The sequence below is a fragment of the Cheilinus undulatus genome, linkage group 3 (assembly GCF_018320785.1).
Source record: "Cheilinus undulatus linkage group 3, ASM1832078v1, whole genome shotgun sequence".
NCBI lineage: Eukaryota > Metazoa > Chordata > Actinopteri > Labriformes > Labridae > Cheilinus > Cheilinus undulatus.
In genome coordinates this window covers 23,456,391-23,480,300 of record NC_054867.1, presented here as the reverse complement: position 1 = coordinate 23,480,300, position 23,910 = coordinate 23,456,391, and the positions used below count along the sequence as shown (strand labels likewise).

Below are 23,910 nucleotides of genomic sequence, written 5' to 3'. Positions count from 1 at the left end.
TAAATAAATTTGAGATTGAGTTCAATAAGATCACATTATTAACTTAAAAATAAAAGGACCTAATAATGAATGAAGCAAGCATTTAATTGGGGAGGAATACGAATCAGTAAGTCAATAGTTAGTAAGAATTAACAAAAAGTTAAAAAGAAAGACGAACTTTCCCCGACTCATTTCCAGCCTCATCAAGCCTGTGATCCACAAATATACAAAATCATTTTTTCCCCACTTTTTCCATTTATTTATTACAATTAATTCAATGTTATCCATCATTTTCAATGTGTCAGCTACTCCTTTTTTCCATTTAAAACAAGTCCAGTATGTGACTATTCTTAAGAACCTGAATAGTCCAGAGGGTGGGGGTAGGAGGGGAGGGAGGACTCGGTGGGTGTCTTGAAAGTAAAGGACAGGTTTGTAGGAGGAAAACAAAGGGAGTGACGTCCTCCCCAGGAGCCTCTTCCATGTGAGGAGGGTTTTTTTTCATAAGCTATGTGAGATTATTTTTTTCTGCGTTCGTTGGTTTATCTCCTCTTCTTGGGCTTTCGGGGCCTTGTCTCGTTATTTGCTCTTTATTCTACGTCCTCTGCGTCGTCTCCTTGGTCTCCGTCCATTAGCAAAGCGGCGTACTTACTGGCTGAGCTGAACTTCTGAAAGGAAAAAGTGAAAACGGGATATGGATCAGAAAAGTAGCATTAGACTGGAGTCATTCTCACTGTTATCTACGCATGTGGACACATCACGGCTGCCACGCATCCCCTACACTGGTTTGGTGCATTCTCTTTGCATGTCCAACAAAATGAACATGATGCAGATGCGAGATGCAATATACTCTTTTGGCAGGGGCAGTCTGGAGGCGGGAGAGGTGTGACAGCAGAAGAGACGAAATGGGTAAAAGTTTTAAAGACAAACTGACAAAACAAGTCCACAATTCTCCACGTGTATGATGGAGTTGGTCAAGCCAGCTGGTGACCGATACATGCCGTTTTAAAAGTCTCAGTTTAGACCTGTAACAATTAGAGATGCACTATAAAGGCTTTTTGCCAACATTTGATATGCTGATGTCTACAAATTTATATGTAGATATCACATCACTGCATAGAGGTAGTTCAGACCTTCAATGTCAGTCATTAAAACACATTTGAAGTCTACAAGTTGAAGAAAGTAAAAGGTTTCAGATGACCTATGCCTGCTTATCCTGTCTAGAACAACCTGTGTTCAACACTTGTTATAACGACATCTACAAATGCAGTCACCTGAATGTCACCGGCTAACATGGTAAAAACTTAAAAAGAACCTTACATGATAACACAAGTTCTGCGTATCCCACAGATTTTGAATTACTTAGATGTATGTTAAATAAAAACCTCACAAGAGATCTGCACTATGAGAAAATTTGATATTTTGAATTCACCAGGATGCCACCATGTTGTAGTCTGCTAGGTATTGTGACGTCATGGGGCTTCAGTGTTCCTCTGTCCACTACTTCTATGTAATAATTGACCATTAAATATTAATAGTGTGAACATGATTGCACGGTTAGGGAAGAGAAAATCATAAGAACGAGTGAGAAAGACTTCCTGTGTGAGCAGTCCTGGCCGTTGACACTGTACAGCTCTAAGTACTGCTATTCACACCCGATCATTAGTCTGGTCATCATCATATCTCAGTGATCACCCGTACGCTTCCTTCTTCGTATGCAGATATACAAGGAGCCACATTCACCTTCAGTGGCCTTTAGAAATAGGAAATAATGACGACATACCACAAGCATGATCTGTGCTTAATTAGGCGAACCTCACTGTTCTAATTTAAATGAAATTCACTCAAACACTGTGTTAGGCATGTAGAAACAGAGCGTTTAAAGGATGGACCAGGTGATTTTGGCTAAATTCTAATATTGAAGACATCTGACAGGTTACAATGAGCCTAACCACGCTTTCAACTGCAAGGATTTATCTTGTGAGTTTTCTTTATATGTGTACAGCATCTTAGGAGATAAATGCTTTCTATTAATATCTCTGCATGACGTGAATCACATCAGTACAACCTTTTCTTTTTAAAACCTACTGTCTATACATATTTAACACTCGTGCAAATTGTGCTTGCGGTATGCTGCCATTATTTCATTTTTTAAAGGCTATTGAAGGTGTTTATTTGCATATGAAAGGGGAAAACCTTCAGGCTGATCACCAAGACACTGGTATATGATGAGGATTAGACCAGATATGAATAGTGGTACTTAGTATTGTACAGTGTAAATGGCCAGGACTGCTCCCTCAGGTAGTCACTTCCTCTTGGGGCCTTTCTGCTACATTGAGCAGCTTGCTTCTGCTTGGTTTTACTCGGCATGGCAGCCCAGCACGACAGGGCTTTTTTTTGGTGTGTTTTCCCACCACAACCGAGCTACCTGTTTGAGAGTGCGTTTAGAGCCCCTCTCAATCTCACCCACAGTCACTGATACCGCACCTGCTGAGAGTCCCTTGCAATTTCACTACCTGATTGATATTTCTCTCTGACAAAAACTGAGAAGAGAAAGCAAAGAAATAAAGACAGGAGTTAAAGCTAAATGTTACTGTCTGACTGTCTTTACATCGTCTTAGAGCAAAAATCAAACTGTTTCTAAGCTCAGACTGACGGCACTGCACTACACTCTTCTCTCTCTTTCTCTTTCCACGATCAATAAACAATAATTCACACTTATCAAAAAGAATTTTCCTACACAGAAGTTAAAGAAAAGACTACTGATTACTTATTTATGGGCCTTTAGGACAGCGGAAAATGAACACACTCAGTTTCAGTCGAACAGTGGATGCTGAGATTTGACCAAAGTATCACCCCCGGTATTAAAAATTTATCATCGGAGGGAGGGACATTAGAGGCAGTAGGTGGAGGATCCCACCCTACGAACCACTTTGACGTCAGCGTGATACACTTTGAGGCAGGGTTGACTCGCTTGGGCCATATTCCAGAGCAGGACCTTTCTGGGCAATGCTCAGCGCTGACAAACTGGCGATAGAAAAAGTTATTCAGCATGGCTTGGTTTGGCTCAGCACTGCCAGAAATCATAGAGGAAAAGCCCTATCTCTGTTTCAGCAGGCAGGCTGTAATTTTAGCTCCACTTGCCATCTTTTTGCCTTTATGACTATATTCACTTTGAATTACATGGAGAGTAAGGTCTTCATGATTTTTCACTTCACTACCAGTAAGGTCATTGATGGGTTACTAATACACCCCACCACCCACAGTGCAGTGCAGCCTAAAACTTGGTGGGGGACTGATGACTTAATTTAAACTTCTAGTTAAATTTTTCTCAAATGCAGACATCTAGTGAGTTTTTTGTTCAATATGGATATAAGAGATTCAAGTATCAATCCAATGTGGTGAATTTGTCTGATCATGATCATGCAGAGTTCCCTTTAAAGCTCTACACCAGGGCTGCTGTGTCCTCATACAGAGGAAAATGTTGTAGAAACGGGATGCAGACGGGTTGTTTGGACACTAGTCATGAGTCACCTAAAGTGATCTGTTGTCACCATTGATTACTAATTCTACCATTATCAATGTCATGTTGGTTACCTTCTACACATTCAGTAGTTGTATAAAGCCTGAGATCTCTAGTGTTGCATTGCGGACAGGCTAGAATATGAACTAGAACATTTGTAGCTGTACATGAATGCAAAGGGGAACAGCAAGTATATCCCAATCCTTAGAGGCTTGCAGACAAAAAGAGGTGAGACCTTTCAGAGTTACAGGACCATTTGGAATTATTATCTTAAGGTGGATGGAGAGCAGTTTATCAACCAGCTACATTAATTGAAGGCTCTCAAAGAACCACTTATGGCTTTGGGGAAACTCATCAGGAGGAATAATTCAATTGACACGTCTAAAGCTTGGCAGTGAAGGACTTACGGGGGTTGGGGTTTCTTCAAATTTCTTTGGCTCGGGGGGTGGTCTGGAGTCTCGGTCTCTTCTGTTATCCTTTCTACAATCCGAACAAACACTGAAGTTAAAATTTATTGGCACAGCTCAGGCCAGGAGAGTTTGACTTCGTTGTTAAGCCTTCAAAAACACACAGCTAGTGAGATTTACTAAAAAGGAGCACAAATTATGTTCAGTTTGATTGTCTGATTTTATTTACATCTACAAGATGCTTAGCACTCAGTTCACTCCATGCTCAGTCCTCATTTTTAGATGAAAAACACCAGATTTAACCAATTCAAGTAGTATTTTATGTTCATCATTAAAAATCCTGGTGTTCTTAATCAAAGGCTCGTCAGATGTGAAGCTGAGCAGAAGCCACTGTTAACAGGTGCCCACTAAGAAGTTTGGAGTTTCTAGCTTTGGATGGCTGACCTGTCTGCCTCCTTTCTTCGGTCTCTGTTGGGCCCCTCTCCTCGGCCCCGCCCTGCTCCAGGCCCTGCAGGCCCCCCTCTTGCCCGCGGGGGCCCCCGGTCCCGACGCACACCGTCAGCCTTGTTCTCATCTTAAAGGAGAAGCCAGACAGTTGAGTGAAGGGAGGTTTGGTGAACTTTGGACAGTAGACTACACTCACAACACACTGCAGCATCAGACGCCACTGGGTTGGATTCAAAAGCGTGTTAGTCACTGATGGAGGGCCAAATGAGAGGAGCACAACCGCTTATGTGAAAATTTAAATTTGGCTTTAAAGGTACCAAAAGTTTCATATACAAAAGAGTGCTACTCTGATACAAGCTGCACTAGACTTTTCCCCTTCGGCCAGATTTCTGGAGCCTAAAAAAGCAGATTTCTTTTCATTTTCACTTTGAGAAGCGTGAACAGCTCAGATCAGTGAGACATATTTTAGTGCTCCTCTTGTAATGAAAACTCTACACAGGAAGATGAGCTCATGACCTGTTCCTATCATGTTCTGGCTGTGCTGAATAATGGCCACGATACAGCTGCTAGTAGTGTGAAAAGTAACAGCTGCTCTCACACCTCATCATGGAAGTGAGCATGTCTTAAAGGAAAACACAGGAAATCTACTTATGACTTCAGTTATTTAAAAAAAGGTGAGATTAGGAGTAGACTTCCTCTCTCATTATATTGAAGTTTTATCTTTAATGGACTAAATTAAACTGAACCCCGCTATACACGCCAAGCCAACCTCAGCCGTCTTCAGTGGCCCGTATAAAAACCCCACATAATTAAACATTCAGAAACAGTGGGCACAGGCTGAGTAGTACATTGTGTTCCATGTCAACACAGATAACTATCAGCAGCAGCTGAAACAGACTTTAATGGTGAGGTTACATACATGTTAACTTAACAGGGTCATCTAACTACATTGAAAAGTTCTGTAATTGCCAAGATAACATGAGCCTTTAGCTGAGAGCACAGATGAACCGCATGCTGGGTCTAGTTTAATCCTGATAGAAGATCTAGAAATGTTCTAGAAAGGCAACCATACAGAGGATAAACACCACACCAATGACTACTGGGCTTTTCAGTGACAGCAAAGTTGACGCACCACCACCTTTTTTCCTCTCCTCTGTAAACTTTTCAAGTCTTTTAAGATTGAGAATTTGGACTCTTGTCCAAAAGTACCTACCCCTTGCTTGATTACATTAGGTTTGATTAAAATTGTTTTGTTCTCAGTTTAAGGCTTACCTTTCCCAGATCCTCTTTCATCTGCAGAAGTTGGGGGGCTGAAGCAAAAGTGAGGATAATCAACATAAGTTATACTAAATGTTTGGTATTTGAACAAATTCTAGCAATTTCCAATTATTTGATATTAAACTTGCTATTCAAAATTACATTCTATTTTGTTATTTGCTCTTAAAATGTCATTCAAGTCTGTCCCTAAAAGAAGAATAGAATAGTGCCTTACCTGAGTTTGGGAGGAGCTGAACCACTCGGGGAGACAGGGGAGACAGGAGATACAGGAGGTCTTCCGTCACCTTCATTTGAGCCTGTGCTGGCTGCACTTCTCTTGGCCCAGGCATTTTCCTTGGGAGGAGGTGCAGGCATCACTTTCAGCGGCTCCTTGGAGCCAGAAGAGGGAGGTTGTGGGGATGCTCCAGGGGAGGAGGGTTCCCCTTCTCTTCCACTGAAAACCTCATTCTCCCCTGAACGCTCACTGTCTCGACACCTGGAAGCTGGAGGGCGAAAAGAGGAGCACAACCCCTTTTGATTAGTCTTTTTTTCTAGCTCTTTTAGTACCTGATCAGATATCTTCACTATTTTGTGTTAGTCTTGTGTTAAAAAAGGAACAAATGAAAATAAATATTCAAGGCAGAAAAAGCAAACGCTGCATTTGGCACTGGGATTCACAGGAACACAGTTTTAAACAGTATGACTAAATGTTAGCTTGGATTCGTGTTTTAATGGGGTTTCACAGCTGTGATTGAAGGAGCCAGCCTTGTGACACAAAACGTTGTTTGTTCGTTTTTTTTTTAATTATTGGCCTCTTTGTTTAAACAGAAAAACATTATTTTCTCTTAAATGATCACAAGACGGGCCAGACTCAAAATGGCAAAATCTATAAAACATGTCTGTGTAGCTCACCTCTTCCAGAAGAGCTCCCATGCTGTGAAGACTCACTGCCTGTGCGAGATCGCTCAGCATGAGATTCTTCATTGCGCCAGCTTGGATCCCTGAAAACAGTACAAAATGGTTTACATGAGACTACAAACTCCAGTGACCTAAGAGGTAAAAGATTTGATAGAAGCCTAGCAAGTCCTGCTCAAAGAGTGCAAGCGATCAAAGACAAAGTGGAACGACACAACTTTGTTTTAAATACTATTAAAAAGAAAATAAACCAATTTTTAAAAATTTCAAAATTAAATATTTAAAACTACAACACAAATCTACTGTATATCATTGAAACAAATTACCAAAACTATTTAATCTATTTTACTATAAAATATTCGAGTGCGAATTTGGAGTCATGGTAAAAACCTGCTCCTAAAACTCTTCAAACATGACACAGTCAACCCCTGACCTGTCTCTCATCCTTCTGTCAGGTCCTCGGCCTTTGTCCTCCTCCATCTGCCTCTGCAGCCTCTCCTCTTCTTTCTTCAACCTCTCCTCCACCTCCCTCTCCCTGGCTGCTGTGTCGACCGGCTTGGCCGCACCAAAAATGGATGAGGTTCTGCTGCCAGAGGCTGGAGCTCCAGGGGATGTACCGCCGCTACCTTCCTCCTCCTTGGGTATGCTACGGGGCTTAAGGTTTAACTTGGGTCTTTGCTGAGGAGCTGCAGTACAAACATAAAGGACAAAAAAATATTGTATTTATTTGATGATTTATCGGTCAAAGCGTACTCTTATGGTGCTTTTTTTGCTATGTGGTGCAGGCTTCACTCACCTACATTCTACTCTGTTTATTTGATTGTCATTCAGGGATCCTAAATGTGTTTTTTAATTAGACCTCAAGACACCACCGACCATTGCATGGTAGAGTACCGTCCCTAACTCTCCACTGCTTTTATAAATAGTCTCACTGCTTGCAACCCTCTCAGGAACAAACTCAACTCTGTGCAGTGGCAAAAAGCTGCACACAGAAACTGAGAAACAGGTACACTACCACCTGGATGTCTTCCATTGTTGCCATGTTAGACATTAAAGCCATTTTGAGCAACCACACTATGACAACACCTTCTCTGAGTACTATCAAAACACATACTGAAATGAAAAGATGAGTGCCAGGTAGAGTTGAGTCAGTCCCACGCACAGAAGCACCACTGGACTTAAAAATGGTTGATTAAAAGTTGTAAAAGAAGTGATAACCTATGTCAACATTATTTTAGACTTCACTGAAACCAAACTAAGAGGGTAAACAGAGTTTGGCATACATAAATGGTGAACTCTCACCTCTCTCCTCACGCCTGTCGTCTCGTCTCTCATACCGGTCATCGCGTTCGCCATAACGATCCCGGTCCCCATAACGATCACTGCTTCCCCGACCATCGTCATAATCACGGCGGAAGCCACTACCAAAGGCACGACGACCTCCTCCACCACCACGAGAGTCATAACCTGGAAGGCCAGCAGGAAGGAAGAAACAAACATGGAGACATGAGAACAGGAGAATGGAAGAAAATATTGCATACTAAACTGCAGCAGACCCTGATGGGAAAAAAGAGGCATGATTCAGACAGACAGGCCAAGGAATAAGGCCCAAACCCTTAGAGAAACACACCTCTGTCGTAGTCTCTGTTCCTGTCATCATAGCGGTCTCTGCGGTCCCTGTCATCATAGCGGTCTCGGTAGCGGTCTCTTCCTCCGTCATAGCGGTCATTGTCCCGTCTTGGCCCATCTCTGTAACGATCTGATTCATAACGGTCTCGTGATCCTGCAGGAGGCATTAGACAAAAAAAGTTTGCTGCTGCTCTGACTGAAATATGATAAGAAGAGTCTTAAAGGAAGAAATTCAGTGATCTTATGGGGTCAAGTTAAGAAATGAACAGAACTTTAGCATGTGAAACTACCAGTTTCAACTGTAAATGCTACAACTTCTAGTAAAGCTGGGCTAATAGTGCATTGTTATACTAAAATCCTTCAATGGTACGAAAACAGCAATTGTGATAGGGATTTCCTGCTATTAACACCATTCATTTAAGCTAACAGTAGTGCTGGGCGATTAATTGAAAAATAATCAAAACCGACATTTAGAGCCGATAACCAATGTAAACCTGTCGTTTCGTTTTTGTTTGGAGATTGGTGCATTCGTAATCAATCAAAAGGTGTGCCGTGCGCTCTGCCTCTCTTTCTACACAGAAACTCTCATCAGGTCTCTCCTGTAAATGCATCCTCTCCTGTTAAACGTCACCTTCTGCCATTGTTTAGTTTGTGAATTTATGAAAACTCTGTAAAGTTCCTGCTCTGATTCTGATCGTGAATTAATAAACATCAAACTTCCTCGCACAGATCAGCTGTTTTAAAATGAGCTCCCAGATGAAAACAAATAATGACAACGTTTATTTAAAGGTGATTAAGTAAAAGAAAGGCTACTGATGATAACACTGGAGCAGAAACATGGTGAGGGAGAGAGAAGCCAAACTGATAAGCTACTGTGTGTAGCCTCTGATGGAAGGAGAGGGGTGCAGAGGCGGGGGCAAGAAGAGTTTATGCAAGTTTAATTTTGTGGAAAACACCAATAAAACAGCATTAATCCCTACTTATTAGCTATGATTTAAATAATCAATCCTCAGTGATGACAGTTTTTTAATAACAGGCACAGATAGAAATTTAAAGTATTATCGCTACAGTGCAACAAGGAATATGATCATCAAAAGGAATGATCATTTTTGCCACCTTTTTTTCAGATAAAGGTTCATTTTGCTGAAAGACACAGATCTGTGGTAGTTTTTGGTATATTATGATGACCTAAATGAAGCTAATGCCAGTGTTAGTAACTGATGTCAATGACAGTTTTTTAAGGAGTTTCTGTATAATAGTCACCTTGATTTTACACAACTGACCATTATCCTCATATCAAGTAGAAGTAAGCACTCACTCTCTCCAAAGGCATCTTCTCTCTTGGGAGGTCCATCGTCTTCTCCACTGGGCCGAGCCCTCCAGTCAGAGTCTGTTTTGTCAGGACCCATGTCACCCATCCGTCCACCTCGATCTCTGCCTCCCATAGACCCACTGTCCCTCTCTGTATTGTGAGGACAATCAAGGGATGCCATGTTAACTACTGTTTAAAAGTACTGAGAAACCCTGCAGTTGCACTGTGGCTTTAATCAATGCACCTTTATCATTAGACTGGTCTGCGATGTCCACACGGATCCTTCGGTTCCCTAGGTTCTGTTTTTAAGGAAAGAAAAAGGGAACAAGTAAGTGATTCTCCTACATTTGTTTTAGAGAAAAGAATAATGCTATTGTTAAGAACTTTACTTCATTAAGTGGACCAATAACGCTTTGTTTATTGGGTTTAACACTTAGAAGAAAAGTCTCACACTCATTCCATGCACAGTTCCAGGCATTAAAAATAAAAGGAGAACAATAGAAAGAAATTGCAGTCCAACACTAACCTCCTCGTTGAGACTGAGGGCCCTCAGGAGGGAATCCACATCGTCAAATTCAGCATAACCAAAGCCCTTCAGCCTCTCTGGGTTACTGGGCTCTCGGGGCAAACGCACCGCACTGATCTGAAGATGAGAACAGAAAAACACATGAAATTAGGAATGCTGTTTGATGCGTGTTAATGTGAAGCATGGCAGCACAACTAATAGGCTACAAATGAATAACAGATAGGGAGCAAAAAACAACTCTTGAAAAGGAAGCTATTTTGGGAAATATTGGTAAATTTAAAACCCCCATTACTTGTTACCTCACTAACTCTTATTCATGCCATCTGTTAAATATTGTTTTTTTCTTACACATCTCTGTCTACAAGGGGAGAGTAGCTTAAGAGAGGAGATAAAGTACTACCTTTCTGTCCTCCACATGACCAATATCAAGCAGCATGAAGACCCTAAATATACATCTGCAGATAAAACTCAGTGGATACAAAGAAGACCTGAATATCTTGTTCTTCATGACTACAAACTAGAAATGTGCAATTTTACAATTACCAGGATATTTGCTACAAGCACATCACAAAAGACTGAATGCAGCAAAGCAATGCTTCCTTAGCCTGCGAGTGAACATTTCATCCATTGAATGAGGCCTGGGTATAATGGTCAGGCTTTTACACATTTTGACTCAGTCAGAGTCAGAAGGGCTCTATTTTGGCCTTATTGTTATTATTTATACTATTATCACAGTACTGAAAAATGTTACTGCAAATGGACTTTTTAAAAATCATATTGTATACGTCTTTAACAAACTGTGGTTCTGCAGCATATTGATCGCAGATATTTAAAACAGTGTTGGCGTGGATTAAAAATAATTGATTTGATTGATATTACTGAAAAATACCAGCCTGACATCATGTTCTCATAAGTATTACCAGCTGCTATAAAGAAAAATAGCAACTGAAACAGTCAGAGTTTCAGTAGCTTTTTGCCTTTCAGAACAACAGTTTAACCTGAAAGTGCTATGAGTTAAATGGCACATAGCTGCATGGGTGCTCATTGCTACACCTACTGCCAAGCCGCGGAAGAAGTCTTTGATCGATTCTTCAGTGACGTCGTAGGGCAGGTTGCCCAGGAAGGCCGTGTAAGGCGGGCTGCGGGGCAGTCGGGACCGGTCAATATTGGGTTCACGAGCTGAGCGAGGCGCTGTGGGAAGGATGGAGCGGTCAATAGGTGGGGCCCGGTAGCTGTCCTCCTCTGTGTGCCATGAAGTCGAAACTGGAGAGATGATAAAAGACAAAATTAATAAATGCAAACCAAAAACTTACTTTCAGTCACTAAATACAGTTTATTAGTGTTCTCAACAGAAGAATTGAAAAAAAAAAAAAAACAAATAAAAAAACAAAACAAAACTGCAACAAATATTTCCAACTATAACTTCAAAGAATCTACAAAGGCATAAGCTTACACATACCAAAGAAACTACCTCATATCTACTCCATATGGTGATGGTGTTCATTTTAAACAAATACACAGAGCAGCTCTAAAAAAAGGATTCTTTTGTCCTGTCCAATGCACAGAAAATCTGGCATCAAATTTAAAATTCTGTGAATTCCAAAACATTTTTTTCCATGCCCTAATCAGTCTTAAGCATGTCTTCCTTATATCTGTGAGAGATAAGGTTTTCAGAGAATGGGGCCTTAAAGGAATAGTTATTACTACAAAGTATCTGTATATGAATGCACATTTTGCCACATTTGAGTCAAAGTTTTCACTGCCAAAAAATATTTAAGGTATTTACAATTGAGAAATTTTGTTCGGCAAAACACTGCATCTTTTGAACACATACCTGCAGATAATCCTTTGTATTAACTAGGACTGGGAAATCAATCGATGTTAAGCTTAAATCATGACATGTCCTGCCGCAATCTTCTAATCGCAGGAGATGCAATATTTATTTAACCTGAAATGTGTGTCAAGATACCAGTTTTAAACTCTTTTTTCAACAGAGAAGTTATGCTGTACACATAATGCAATCATTCAAGTGTCGGTTTTAAATAGAAAAGTTTACAAAAAATCCTGCTTTCCTCATTTTATAGATTGTTTTTTTCCATCAAAATGACCTTTCCTTTCAAAACAACCATTCCTATTGAATTTACATACACTGTAGATCCATATAATCACTGTTTAATAGTTTTCTTTTTTCAAAATGGTTAACCCCTAGTTTAATCTATCTAATTTTGTGTTGGTTATAATATAGAATTATTTATTATTATTATTATTAGTGTTGAAAAATACTTAAGAGGAGGAAATGCATATTAAATCACAAACTCAATATTGGGAAACATAATCCCAATCTGATTATTTTCCCAAACCATGAACCACAACTGAGCTTTCCAGATGTTGACAGTCCTATATCAACCTTCAAGCACAGTTTCCTCAAACACACCTACCAAATCACAAGCCAGCATTAAATAAGCTTGGGAGGAAGATGTCAGGGATTACCTGAACACATTTTTTGTTTTTCCTAGTTGGGGAAAAACAATACCTGTTCAGTTAACTCTAGATTCCAATTCATTTATCCAATAAAATGTAATACATAAATTAAACTACCCTAAGGCTAAACTGCACACATTTTTTCTTGATCTCTCACCCACATGTGATAAGTGTAAGGCAGCTAAAGGCACTCTAGCTTACCACTTGTGGACTTCGCCCAAAAATTTATGATTTCTGCTCCCATTTGTTTTGATGGTTCTTAAAGACCATACTGATCCCAGGCCCTGAGGCTGATCTATGTGGATATTCTTTAATGGTGAGAAAACTTCTCAGATGTATGGCAGGGTAATTGCCAGAAGAAAATTGACAGCAGCTCCTTGGTTGGATGTTTAGTTTCGAGAGCTAGTGGATGTTTAACATACAGAGGGACTGAGAAATGAACTGAGGCACACCTCAGAAATGTATTAGATGGTGTGACTCAGTGCTGCAACATATCAAAGATTGATACAGCCCTCACCTCTTTCTGCTACACCCTTTGTACACACTTTTCACACAAACTGGAAAAAAAAAAACTATTAACTTAAAATGCCCCCCCCCCCCCTTATTATTTTCATTTTCTTTATGTTTTCTCCCTTTTCTTTTTGTTCTTAGCTGATTATTTTGTGTTTTTTGTGTATATAAGCATAAACATGTTTGTGTGTGATTGTGCTTTTGAGTTTGTTGATATGCCTATATAACAGCGCATATATCCTTCATAGTCAGGTTGTCCTTATAAAGCTGTGTTAGCGTGGTACCCTGTGGAAGTCGGCATTTTCATGAAAAAGAAGTCTAACTCATTATCATTAACTGCAGTTGCTTTCTTTGTATCCCTATTTTTTGACAATGAATTGTCATGAGTTTATGTGTGCAAAAGCAATATAAGAAAATACAACAAAATGTGCAAAAAAAGCATACAAACAGAGCCAAAAAATAGCACAAGGGTTGATACAAGGTAAATAAACTGCATAGGCCAAGAGTCATCAATCACATTTGTACAAGGGGCAGCTTCTTCCTCGATGGACACTTCAGGGGCCGAACTTTAAAATATACTCAAATTAAATGAAGATATTTTAATTAGATTTTTAAAAATGTATTTAACTCTTAAAATCAAGCTAAAAATTAATGCAGGAAATGCAGCTAAAATAAGAATAGACTGATGAGTAGCTGGTTATCATGTATCACAGTTCCTTATTATTAACTGACAGATGGATTTCTGAAAAAAAAAAAAAAAAAAAAAAAAAGAATGTTATGTCATTCCTAATACAACTCTTTCAATTAAAAAAAGATACCCTAATTACACAACATGTGTTTTCTTTCACATATTCTCTGACTTTCATGATCTTCTGGGGGCCGGATGGGGAGCAATGGGTGCCACCAGTTGATGATCACTGACACAGGCTATGAGAATAAAGTCGAGAGGTAAAACTACATAGAAATAAAAAGCAAGCTGCAATTTTAAACAGTTTTATTTGATTTCCATGAGTTAAGCTACACATCACATGACAGCATGTGATCATGTGATGTGTAGCCTAATGTGTGGCTCACAGCAGAACACAACATGTAAAATAAAATTAAGCTGACTAATTTTTTCTTTTCTTTTTTTTTTTAAGATTTATTTTTGGGCCTTTTCATGCCTTTATTTGATAGAGGAAGGACAGTGGATAGACTTGGAAACAGGGAAGAGAGTGGGGAGAGACATGCGGTAAAGGGCCACAGGCTGGATTTGAACCCAGGCCGCCTGCGTATATGGGTAGCGCCTTAAACCACTCGACCATCTGCGTTCCAAGATGAATAATTTTAAGGTTAAAACAAAATAACAAATCTAAAATAATGCTGTACATGGTTTAAGAAAAGAAATATGACAATTCACTGAGGTATGGGAGGGAGCCAGAGGAAACAGAAGGCAACAGATCCCAGCCAATGATTAAAAATCTTGAAAGTAGTTTTCATTCAAATCACCTGAAAGTTGTGCTATGCATTGCTGCAGTGATGAACTGGTGTTACACTGCATCCTCCTGACTCACTAATCTGCCTTTTTGTAAAAGCACCTACATAAAAAGCCACATTTTCCTAATTTCTTAACCATTATTTTTCCTTACAGCCCCAATGCAAATCAGAGTGAGCAGCTGTGTGAACAAAAAATGAAATATCCAGGAATATTCCCTGTGAGCAAGTTGAAGGGGTTGACGTTTACATAACGAGACCGATGAGCAACTGGTGCAATGTCTGTACACGAAACTGCTTCAACATGTTGTCTGTTTCGCACCGTTTCCTTTTCTGCTCTTTTTTCTGAATATGGTCAACTACATGTTGCATTGATGTAAAGGCAGCATAAAGCTGAAGCAGTTTTTTATGTCATGTCCTGCCTCCTGTAAACCCCTGTCATCAGACAGAAAGTTTCCTGCTGTAAGGAGTGTGTATAAACAGGAAAGTCAGGAAGACTTCAGGGGCAGCCTGGCTGAAACATTTGTTACGTTTTCAAGTATGTGTGGAAACAGCTAAATTTGTCATTTACCTTCTGGCTACAAATCTGCTGCCACAACATAAACCAATAAAAATAAAACTACTGTTTCTTATTTTTGCTATCCACTAGAGATTCAAGCTTCAAATGCTGATGGCTCAACCAGTTTGACAGCATTCTTGAGGCATTTCATTTCTCCTTACATCACTTAAACATAACCAAGCAAATGAGAAAGCATACTGATTTAACAACTGCAAGATCTTAAAAAGCAAGAAAGCTTTTCTATGTGCTCACCATCGCCATCCAGATCATCGGTCTCATCGGCCCAGCTGGTTGACTTGGATGGGTAGCTTGGGGGGGCGCTGCTGCCTCCACTGTCCTCAGCCAGGAAGTCAGTCAGAGTGAGGGTCTTCCCCTTCTTATTCTTCTTCTTAGCTAGAAAAGAGAGTAGCACAAGAGTAGAACGTCAGCCAAAGATAAAATATTCTGAACCATATGTCTGGAATATCTTCAAATGCCTTCAGTTGCACTCTGACCTTAAAGAATTTAAACCCATGAATTAGTTGTACAACTCTGCTTTTAAATGATGCATTTAACCCCTTCCTTAGAAATCTGAAGGTAGCTAAAGGAAAACGCCACCTGGTGTGAAAAATCATGATTATTTCAGTGTCCAAGTGCCCTTTATTTAGGACAACTAGGATCAACGTATTTGAAAATATTGTCATGCTGCTATAACACAGCAGTCAGGGTTTTTAAGATGTTGTTGAGTGTGGCTGTGTGTCTCTGCTCATGGGACAGCCACCTCTCAGAGAGGACAAGCAAACAACAGTATTTGGGGTTGTGATGCTGTCAAGCCAAGGCAGATATGGAGACAGAATTGTGCAAGTGATAACACCAACACTTGTCTTCCAACAGGAACATTTATAAACAGGGAGTGGTTGGTCCATCCAACTGTCACTTTGCAGCAGGTCAGACAGGCCATGTTGCATTTCATGAGCAAACCACTGGGCTGCATGTTTGTTACATTTCTGAGAAATCTTCCTTTAACAGTTTAAATCAATCGGTCATGCATCCATTACAGGAAACTTCTCTTGTGTATTTTCATTTTTTAGTTTGTGCACAGCTCTCTTCATAGAGCAGGCCTGGTTTGTTTTGGTCTGATGGAGAAAAGGGGAGAAACAAAGCTGGCTGAGAGCTTTTATTGTGAAAATCCCAACTGTCAGGACATTCTTTACACACATCGTTACCAAACCTGCACACACACACACACACACAAAGAGCAACATGGACTGTTTTAACATTAACCCAACATATAATGCTAAGTCCCTTCTTTCAATGAACAATAATATTATATCTAACCACTAAAAGTGATAAAATGACGGCCGCTACTGTTTCACATCAATGTGACATTAGCAGCTATGTAGCTGCGTAGTGTTGACTTTTTACAGCTGCTAAATCTACAATAGCACAACAGCTGCAAGGACAAACAGCTAGCTGCTAGGCTTAACTCGCAGGCTGTTTGTTTTGTATTTACGTCGGTCGCTTTTGTTTTTATGCCTTTGTGGGCTTCACAGAATACTGCTGACGGTGGAAGTCTCCCTGCTTAGCTGGCTAGCTTTTAGGGCCTAGTGCACGTCGCAGTGCCAGGATCCAAGTGCGCCATCATCGGAGCAAGACTTGGCCAGGCGGTTGGGACGGCTCAAAGTTGTGAAGCTGCCAGGGAAGTGTTTAGGATGCAACCCAACAGGCCCAGCTGCCCCGTTTCATCAAACGCCGATACCAGGGAACAAGGCTGCACACGTGGGGAGACTCTTCGGGCTGCCCGGACTTCTCGGCCCAACCCCTCCTCCACGAAACGCGCTTGCGCCCGATGCTTATCTGCTCTGAGCGCCACGGCGAGCTCTGCTACGGGTATACAATGTGCCAGCTTTGCACGCAGTTACAAACATCTCACTGCGTGTCACACAACTAACAATTAATGTAATACCGTGTAAAGCAAAAGCGGGAAACTTTGACACCACAACAGTACACTCCACAGGACTTTGTACTTTATATTTTAAGATTGAGCAAGTCGTAGCTCCGTTCATTCGCCTTCCTCCGGCAGTTACGTCTTTAACGGGCCAAAACAACCGACACACCGACTTATACAAACGGGACAACGACGCGAATCATTAGCAAGCGCTATTAACAATCACCTGAGTTTGTGTTTTAATTATATCGAGCTACAGCCCTCTGAATTTTACCCCAACCGAACAAGATCGTTCACCCTCATAAACCTCACCTGACGCCGCCATGTTGGAGAGCGAGTCCGCCGTAGTTCCCGGATGTAGGCGTCATAGGTTTAATATCGGGAGCGCGCATCGTCGTTCACGGGCCATCTCCTCCCTGTATGCAGTCTATTGCTCATCTACAGTCTATGGCTGCAGTAATAGCTAAGATTTTACTGAAGACAAGTTTTACTTCACAATGTAACTGTCCCTCTTACAGCTGAAAAACACAACAACCCGAAAACTGTCTCTACTGTTGTAAGTTGCAATTCTGGTGTGTTTCTACTTTAAGAGCTTTGTTGGATGTTAGTATCAATTCAATTCAAGCCCAATCCCTGATGGTACACTGTTTGTAAGTAGACTGCTGAAGTTTAAAAACTTGATGAAAACTCTTTCTGAGACCTGTCCTATCCTGTAGCTGTAGTTTAAGAGTAGCCTGTACTGCCTGAACAAAAGAGAGGATTAAAATTCCTCTAAAGCTTATCCTAGAGCATGGTATGTGCTTATTGAGAGACATTTGTACATTAATTATCTTAATGTACCACTTTTATTATTATTGCTATGCACTGTTAGTATTAATGCATCAATGTCTTATACACATGGAAGCAATATGATGACATGTATCCATGTCCATCAAGTAGATTGGGACTGTAACTTTCTATGTTGTTATCTCAGGATAACAGTTCTGATTTCCTATGATAACAGCTTGATTTGACAAATTTTCTAAAATCTTGAGAATTTGTTGTCACAGGATAACCAGCTTTGTTATCCAGCCATAACATACATCAAGATCACAAAATAAACAAAACAACTAGTTCTTATCACAAAAAGTTAAACACCATTCATGGATGTATGTCTTCATAGGGCTTTAGACTGTTGGTTCAGCATTGTTTAGTTTCGTATCTGTGATCAAGATCTAAATCAATACACTATAACATATTTATGATTATAGCGAAATAACTATGCCTTTTTATTATCTTTTATTATCTGACTCAATGGTTAGAATATTAAACTAACATTATTGATTTTAACATTTTTTGCATCATTTACTGTTTTTAAAAAATCTTTCATTGCAGGTTTTAACTTACTTGCTGTCAACTTATATTGATTATTAAATTTATCCTGCCACATTCTTGCATTTATTTACTTTTATGCACAAAGTGACGGGAAGACTGGTAAAGACAGAAGAAGAAATAAGGTCAGAGGCTGAGGAAAACACCAAATATAAAATAACGAAAATAACTGTCTTGTTTTTAAATGACTTATGAGACATTATACAGAAATGTGCATTCTTCTGCCCCCAGCCTTTACTGAAATATTTAACTAGAAAAAAATTACAAGTAAGTTTTTATTTAAGTTCACATAAAACTATATATTATTTAAACAATCACAGTTTTCTTGAGTGATAATTTCTTTAATATAGGCCTATTTTTAAAAATTTTAACCAGTTACAAAGATGTGAATCACCCCCAAAGCACCTGTCCCTATGGTCATGTGTAGAGGGTGAGGGCAGTATTTGGAGGTTAAAACATTTTTTTTTTTGGCCAATCAAAACACAAGTGTATACAGAGCTATCAGCTATATGAGTAAATACATAAATCACTCAGTGCCATGCTACTGGTATAATGGTTTGAAATTTTAGACATGTGGAGGATATCACTTGACTTCCTGTGCTTCTTTCTTGATGATCCATGTAGAAGTGCCCTGGGTAAGCCCACTAACCTTTCAACTTTTTAGAAATTGTCCAATGTTACCTCCTCATTTCACATTAAGCTTTTAGATAGTGTCACTGGTGTTAACCACTTTTTTTGGCAGGAAATGAAAACAAAAGATTACAAACAGATCAAATATAATTTTTCCTAAAAATGCTCGGAGGTGTTATGATTTTGACTTTCTTTATTGTTGTTAATCCTCTTAAGCTGAATTGAAATCAGCCGAGAAGCAGGTGAGAAACAGTTAATGGATGTTGGTGGAATTTCATTTAATTTTGCAATACAGAAGAATTAAGATTTTAAGGACCATCTCGAAACTTTTCATGATAGTTTCTTAGATATTTTTATTTTCATTGTAAATTTATGGTTGAAATGATGAAGCATTATCATTAAGTTACTCTTTAAACAAAGATTTATAAAACAGATGAAATACAATCTCCTGATATTTTGCATTCCAATCGTTCCTCTCAGACCTTTAACAACACATGCGTAAGAGATTGAGATATACTTTTTTTTTCATGAAAACTCTTTATATTGCTGATAGGGTAACACCAGTGTTTGCTATCTTTAAGTAAATGCAAAAAATATGTATTTTAAAAAAACTTTCATTTATGCAAATTCATGAACCCAATTAGTTATTTGGCAATATGGAATAAGTGTAAGTGTTAGAAAAAGAAATTCCTTTTTTTTTTCTCCACATTTGCAACCCTAAAAGTGCATGCCTCCGTAGAATGACCCTTATAAACATTTTACGACTAACCCTGTGAGTGATTCTTTCCATTTCTTTTATGTTTTCAACTTTTTATTTCCATGCATGAATAGATGGTGATTTAACACCCACACTGTTACCCCGAAAGTTGTTTGTGATCAAATAATTTAAGTAAATATTACTTTAAAAAACTAATTTTTTATTCATTAAGTCATTTTGGTGTATTCCACTATTATAATGTGACTGTAGAGTGTACTTGTTGTTTTGAGTTTAATAAACTTAAAATTTCTGTTTTTTAATTTAAACTTCGGGTTTACTTATAATATCAAAACCTTCAATTCTGATTAGCTGTTTGAATTCATACTTGTCTTGGCTTGTTTGAACAAAATTGTGCAATTTCCTTGTTCAAGCATTTAAGACAGAAACTAAGAAGACCGGTTTCTCCTTACTTGGTTCCAAGCATCAAGCATCTTCCACTATGACAACAGTGCAAGACTGCAAAATTATGCAATTTCCTTGTTCAAACTTCTAAGACAGAAACTAAGAAGACTGGTTTCTCCTTACTTGGTTCCAAGCATCTTGCACTGTAAAATCTGCAGTTTTCCCAGAATGCAGTTAGGTACTAGACCTTTATGCACTCTTTTTGCTGCTGCTGTCTTGGCCAGAACACTTTTGAAAAAGAGATTTTTAATCTTAAAGAGGCTTTCTCCTGGTTAAATAAAGGTTAAATGAAATAAATAAATAAAATGCACCATGAGTGAAGCTGTAATCTCCTTTAAACAGGCGGTGATGTTAATGTTATTAATGTCAATGAATGTTGGATTGGCACACTGACATCAATATCAACTACTGGTTCAGTGGGTCACTAACAGCCATTAACAGTATACACATTTTGAAAATACTAAGTTGACTTAATTTAATTTTCCAAATTATTTTCAATTAAATCAACTTATAATTTAGTGCAATGGACTTAAAATATTAAGTTTAATAATTATGCAAAGCATTTGACTTTGCAAGAGATTTTAAATTAAATCAACTTGGCATCTAGTTTGTTGTGCTTAAGAACTTAAGTTAAATTCACGCAAGTTTTTAATTATACATTACTTAAATTTTTTAGGGCAACCAGTTTCCTCAAATTTTTAAAGTAAATTCAACTCATCCAGGCTTACAGTGCACCCAGCTCCATGTGATTTGCTTTAACCCTTATTTAGTCTTCATGTTTTGTATTGTCCCTCATCATTTATCACAAACATGGCTCCTATCTGTTTCCCCCATCATTACTTGGTTGGGCTATGAATAATCACTCTTTATTCATCACTACACACCCATCTTAAGATAGTCATTTGCCAAATCCGTGGTTTATAATTATTGCCCTGGTTGCTAAGGCTACTGAATTGATGTTAACATTTTTTTTTTATCACAAGACACACTTATAAAGGGAACAAACATGGAGAGGGACATTTTTATGTTGCTTAGTTACTGTACAACGAGGAATTCAACTGCAAGCACCAGTCCTTCTAACAGTGTTAATTTCATCGACTAAAACCGTGATTAAAGATGTTTGTTTGTTTGCTTTTTCTATGAGAAAGACTCAACTAAGACTGATCAAAAATAGATCTGTGATGACTAAAACTGACAAAAAGTAAGTTTAGTTTTCGTCAAGTTGACTAAAAGTAGACTAAAAAAAATAATTTAGCTTTCATCAGACATTTAGAAACCATGATATTTCTCCACTGTGGGTAAATCTGTCAAAAAACAATGCAGCTGTATCTCGTCTGCCTCAAAAAAATTGCAGTACAGTGAGTGTCCACTTGAGGCTGGCTGCAGGAACACTGGAAGTCCCATCTGAACACCTGGGTTTTACGCTGGAAATAAACTGGTTTACAGCCTGGTTAAAAAAAAAACAAAAAAAAAACAAAAAACAAAATGTCTCATTAGCTAATGTCTTCATGTGCTCTCACTGTACGGGGGGTGAATTTTTTTGTACCATTATAGTTTAGATCAGGGGTTTTCAAAGTGTGTGAGAGTGAACTTCCCCTAAGAGAAAATTATTCATTCGGTGGACCCCCACCCACATAAAGATTCAGATTAAAAAAAAAAAAAAAACTGAACCATATTTTCAAACATTTCTGTCTAATTTTGAATATTTTTAACATTTTTATATCTTTGATATTTTGGTCTGCAAATGTTCTGAAGCATCCGTCTTTACCAGGTAATCAGTTATTTGGTTTCAGTAATTAATTAATTTATTGCCAATACTACCTGATTATTTTAATCAATGTTACTCAACCCTGCTCAACCAAAGAGCCAAACTGTTGAAAAATACCTTTGCAAGAGCCACAATCTAGGTGGTGAAGCAAAAACAGCTTAGCAAAACAGCAGTAGCAATAAGAATAAGTTAAAGATGGCAAATATGGTCAAAAAGCAGCAAAAAATGGGTGAAAATGGGCAAAAATGGGGATAAAAAGTGAAAAAAAAATGGGTGAGAAGTGACAAAAAATGAAAAAAGTGGCAAAAAGAAGAGGCAAAAATACGCATAAGGTAGGAATAAAGTGGTAATTAATGACAAAAGGTAGCTTAAATGGATGAAAAGTGTCAGAAGGTATAAAGGGGCAAAAAAGTTTCCCTTTTTTAAGGTTTTCTGGGGGAATAAAATGAAGACATCAAAGAGCCACTAAAATTCACAAATCACACGTTGAGTATCACTGTCTTAAAGTAACTGTAAGTCTATTCATTTTGCACCATGCACAGCAGAAGTTAGCAAAGCAAATCACTTTTTTTTCTGGTTTATGGTTCCGCGCCCCCCCTGCAGTTCTGTGGTGCCCCCCGCTAAACCGCTGGTTTAGATTATATACAGTATAGGAAAAACTTCACTACATCTCATTTGATCAACAGATAGCTCGGCAGGCAGAAGCTACATTTCTGTCGACCAGAATGCTAGCTAGCTAGCTGACAGGAAGTCAATCTTAGTGGGCAGGCTGTTAGGGTGATCCAAAGTTTGGTTGAGACTGCGATTTCAATATGGAAGCCCCTGTGAGTTGGCTTCCAAAGCAGTTTGAATACGCCTATTGTAAGCAGACGGCTGACATTACACAGGGTTTGTCCAGTTCTTTCTACAGTCTTTGGCTGAAACAGACAAAAAAACATTGAAATAAACTTAAAGTTCCGGTTATGGTAAGGGTTAGGGAACCCAAAGTTGAATGTCCAAAACCTGACCTGTAAAAACGAATCACAATTCATGAAAGCCAAGAGTCTGCTTATAGTAAAAGCTAGCCCTCCATAAAACACTCTAACAAAGTTGATGTAGCTATAAGGCTAAAGCTAATGAAGCTATGTTAGCTATATGGATAACCTAGCTAGGGAGCTAAATTTAAAGCTAATGAAGCTACATTAGCCATGCAAACTATGTAACAAATGTAGCTGCATAATCATTGTAGCTAAAGCTAAATCCAATTAAGCTAGCTACATTACATTAAGCTATGTTTGCTAAAGCTAGACCTGTTTTAGAAGTAGTTACACCAACAGTGGCTTGCTTTAGCTCCATTAGTTTTAGCGAATGCTACACTGGTTCATGTCTTACTTAGTGATGTAACTATGTAGCAAAGCTAAAGCTAACAAAGCTAAAGTGAGCCCCCAGTTACACAACTACTTAAACGGGTCTATACATAATTTGATCCTGGATTACACGTCAGACTTTTTCTGTTTTGTTGGTGTAAAATTGCTTAGACTGTTATGTTTACAATGTGTTTATTTCATGAATGCAACTGGTAGACTTTATGAACGTCATAATGAAGTTGACTTGAAAAAATAAACTTTTCAAACTTTTACTGACTAATTATGTACCTTTTTTCTGTAACAGATGTGGCGCCTCACCGTGGTGGTCCGCAGGCAAACCCCTCTTGTCGTCTCTCATTTTTGAAACATCACTCCCACTCAAATGTGTATGAACAACAATAACACTAGAGTCAAACAAGAGAGCAGATGAAAACAAAATCATGGAGAATATCAGGATGGGGGCTGTTGGTCTTTGACCCTCGGATGACACAAATACAAATTAAGCTATGCCTCTTTCCTTGTTGAATGATGTCTTTTATAATAGTCGCTGGTTGGAGTGTCACACTTATTCTGCCTCTTCCTCTCAGAAGTTGTTTGAATAATTATAGAATGAAACTCAGAATAATAGATAAACATATAGTTAAGCTGGGATCAGATGTCCTTGATTCGCCTATGTTAAAAACCTTCAGTGTGT

The 23,910-nt window shown here is 38.8% G+C and overlaps 1 protein-coding gene across 5 annotated transcripts; it reads right to left on the bottom strand.

The window, feature by feature from the left end:
* Positions 1 to 214: 214 nt before the first annotated feature.
* On the bottom strand, positions 215 to 23,588 carry eif4ba (eukaryotic translation initiation factor 4Ba). 5 transcript variants are annotated; one of them, XM_041778479.1, is made up of 15 exons: positions 23,505 to 23,588; positions 15,268 to 15,408; positions 11,050 to 11,255; positions 9,993 to 10,109; positions 9,711 to 9,765; positions 9,473 to 9,616; positions 8,156 to 8,308; positions 7,828 to 7,992; positions 6,959 to 7,211; positions 6,523 to 6,611; positions 5,846 to 6,113; positions 5,626 to 5,663; positions 4,351 to 4,480; positions 3,907 to 3,979; positions 215 to 644 (listed from the first exon to the last, which is right to left on the bottom strand). In XM_041778479.1, the coding sequence occupies exons 1-15, from the start codon at positions 23,572 to 23,574 to the stop codon at positions 567 to 569; spliced, it is 1,980 nt and encodes a 659-aa protein (XP_041634413.1). In that variant the 5' UTR covers positions 23,575 to 23,588; the 3' UTR covers positions 215 to 566. The 5 variants fall into 5 exon arrangements, with proteins under 5 accessions (XP_041634413.1, XP_041634422.1, XP_041634430.1 ...); XM_041778488.1 differs by lacking the exon at positions 23,505 to 23,588 and adding an exon at positions 17,255 to 17,313; XM_041778496.1 differs by lacking the exon at positions 4,351 to 4,480.
* Positions 23,589 to 23,910: the final 322 nt, after the last annotated feature.

Bases quoted from the DNA above. Each gene is read 5' to 3' on its own strand.
- eif4ba (XM_041778479.1), bottom strand. From the start codon at position 23,574: ATGAGAGACGACAAGAGGGGTTTGCCTGCGGACCACCACGGTGAGGCG. The intron at 7,212-7,827 runs GTGAGAGTTCAC...TTTGTACTGCAG, and splicing joins CGACAGGCGTGAGGAGAGAG to CTCCTCAGCAAAGACCCAAG. The intron at 6,114-6,522 runs GTGAGCTACACA...TTCGCCCTCCAG, and splicing joins TGGGAGCTCTTCTGGAAGAG to CTTCCAGGTGTCGAGACAGT.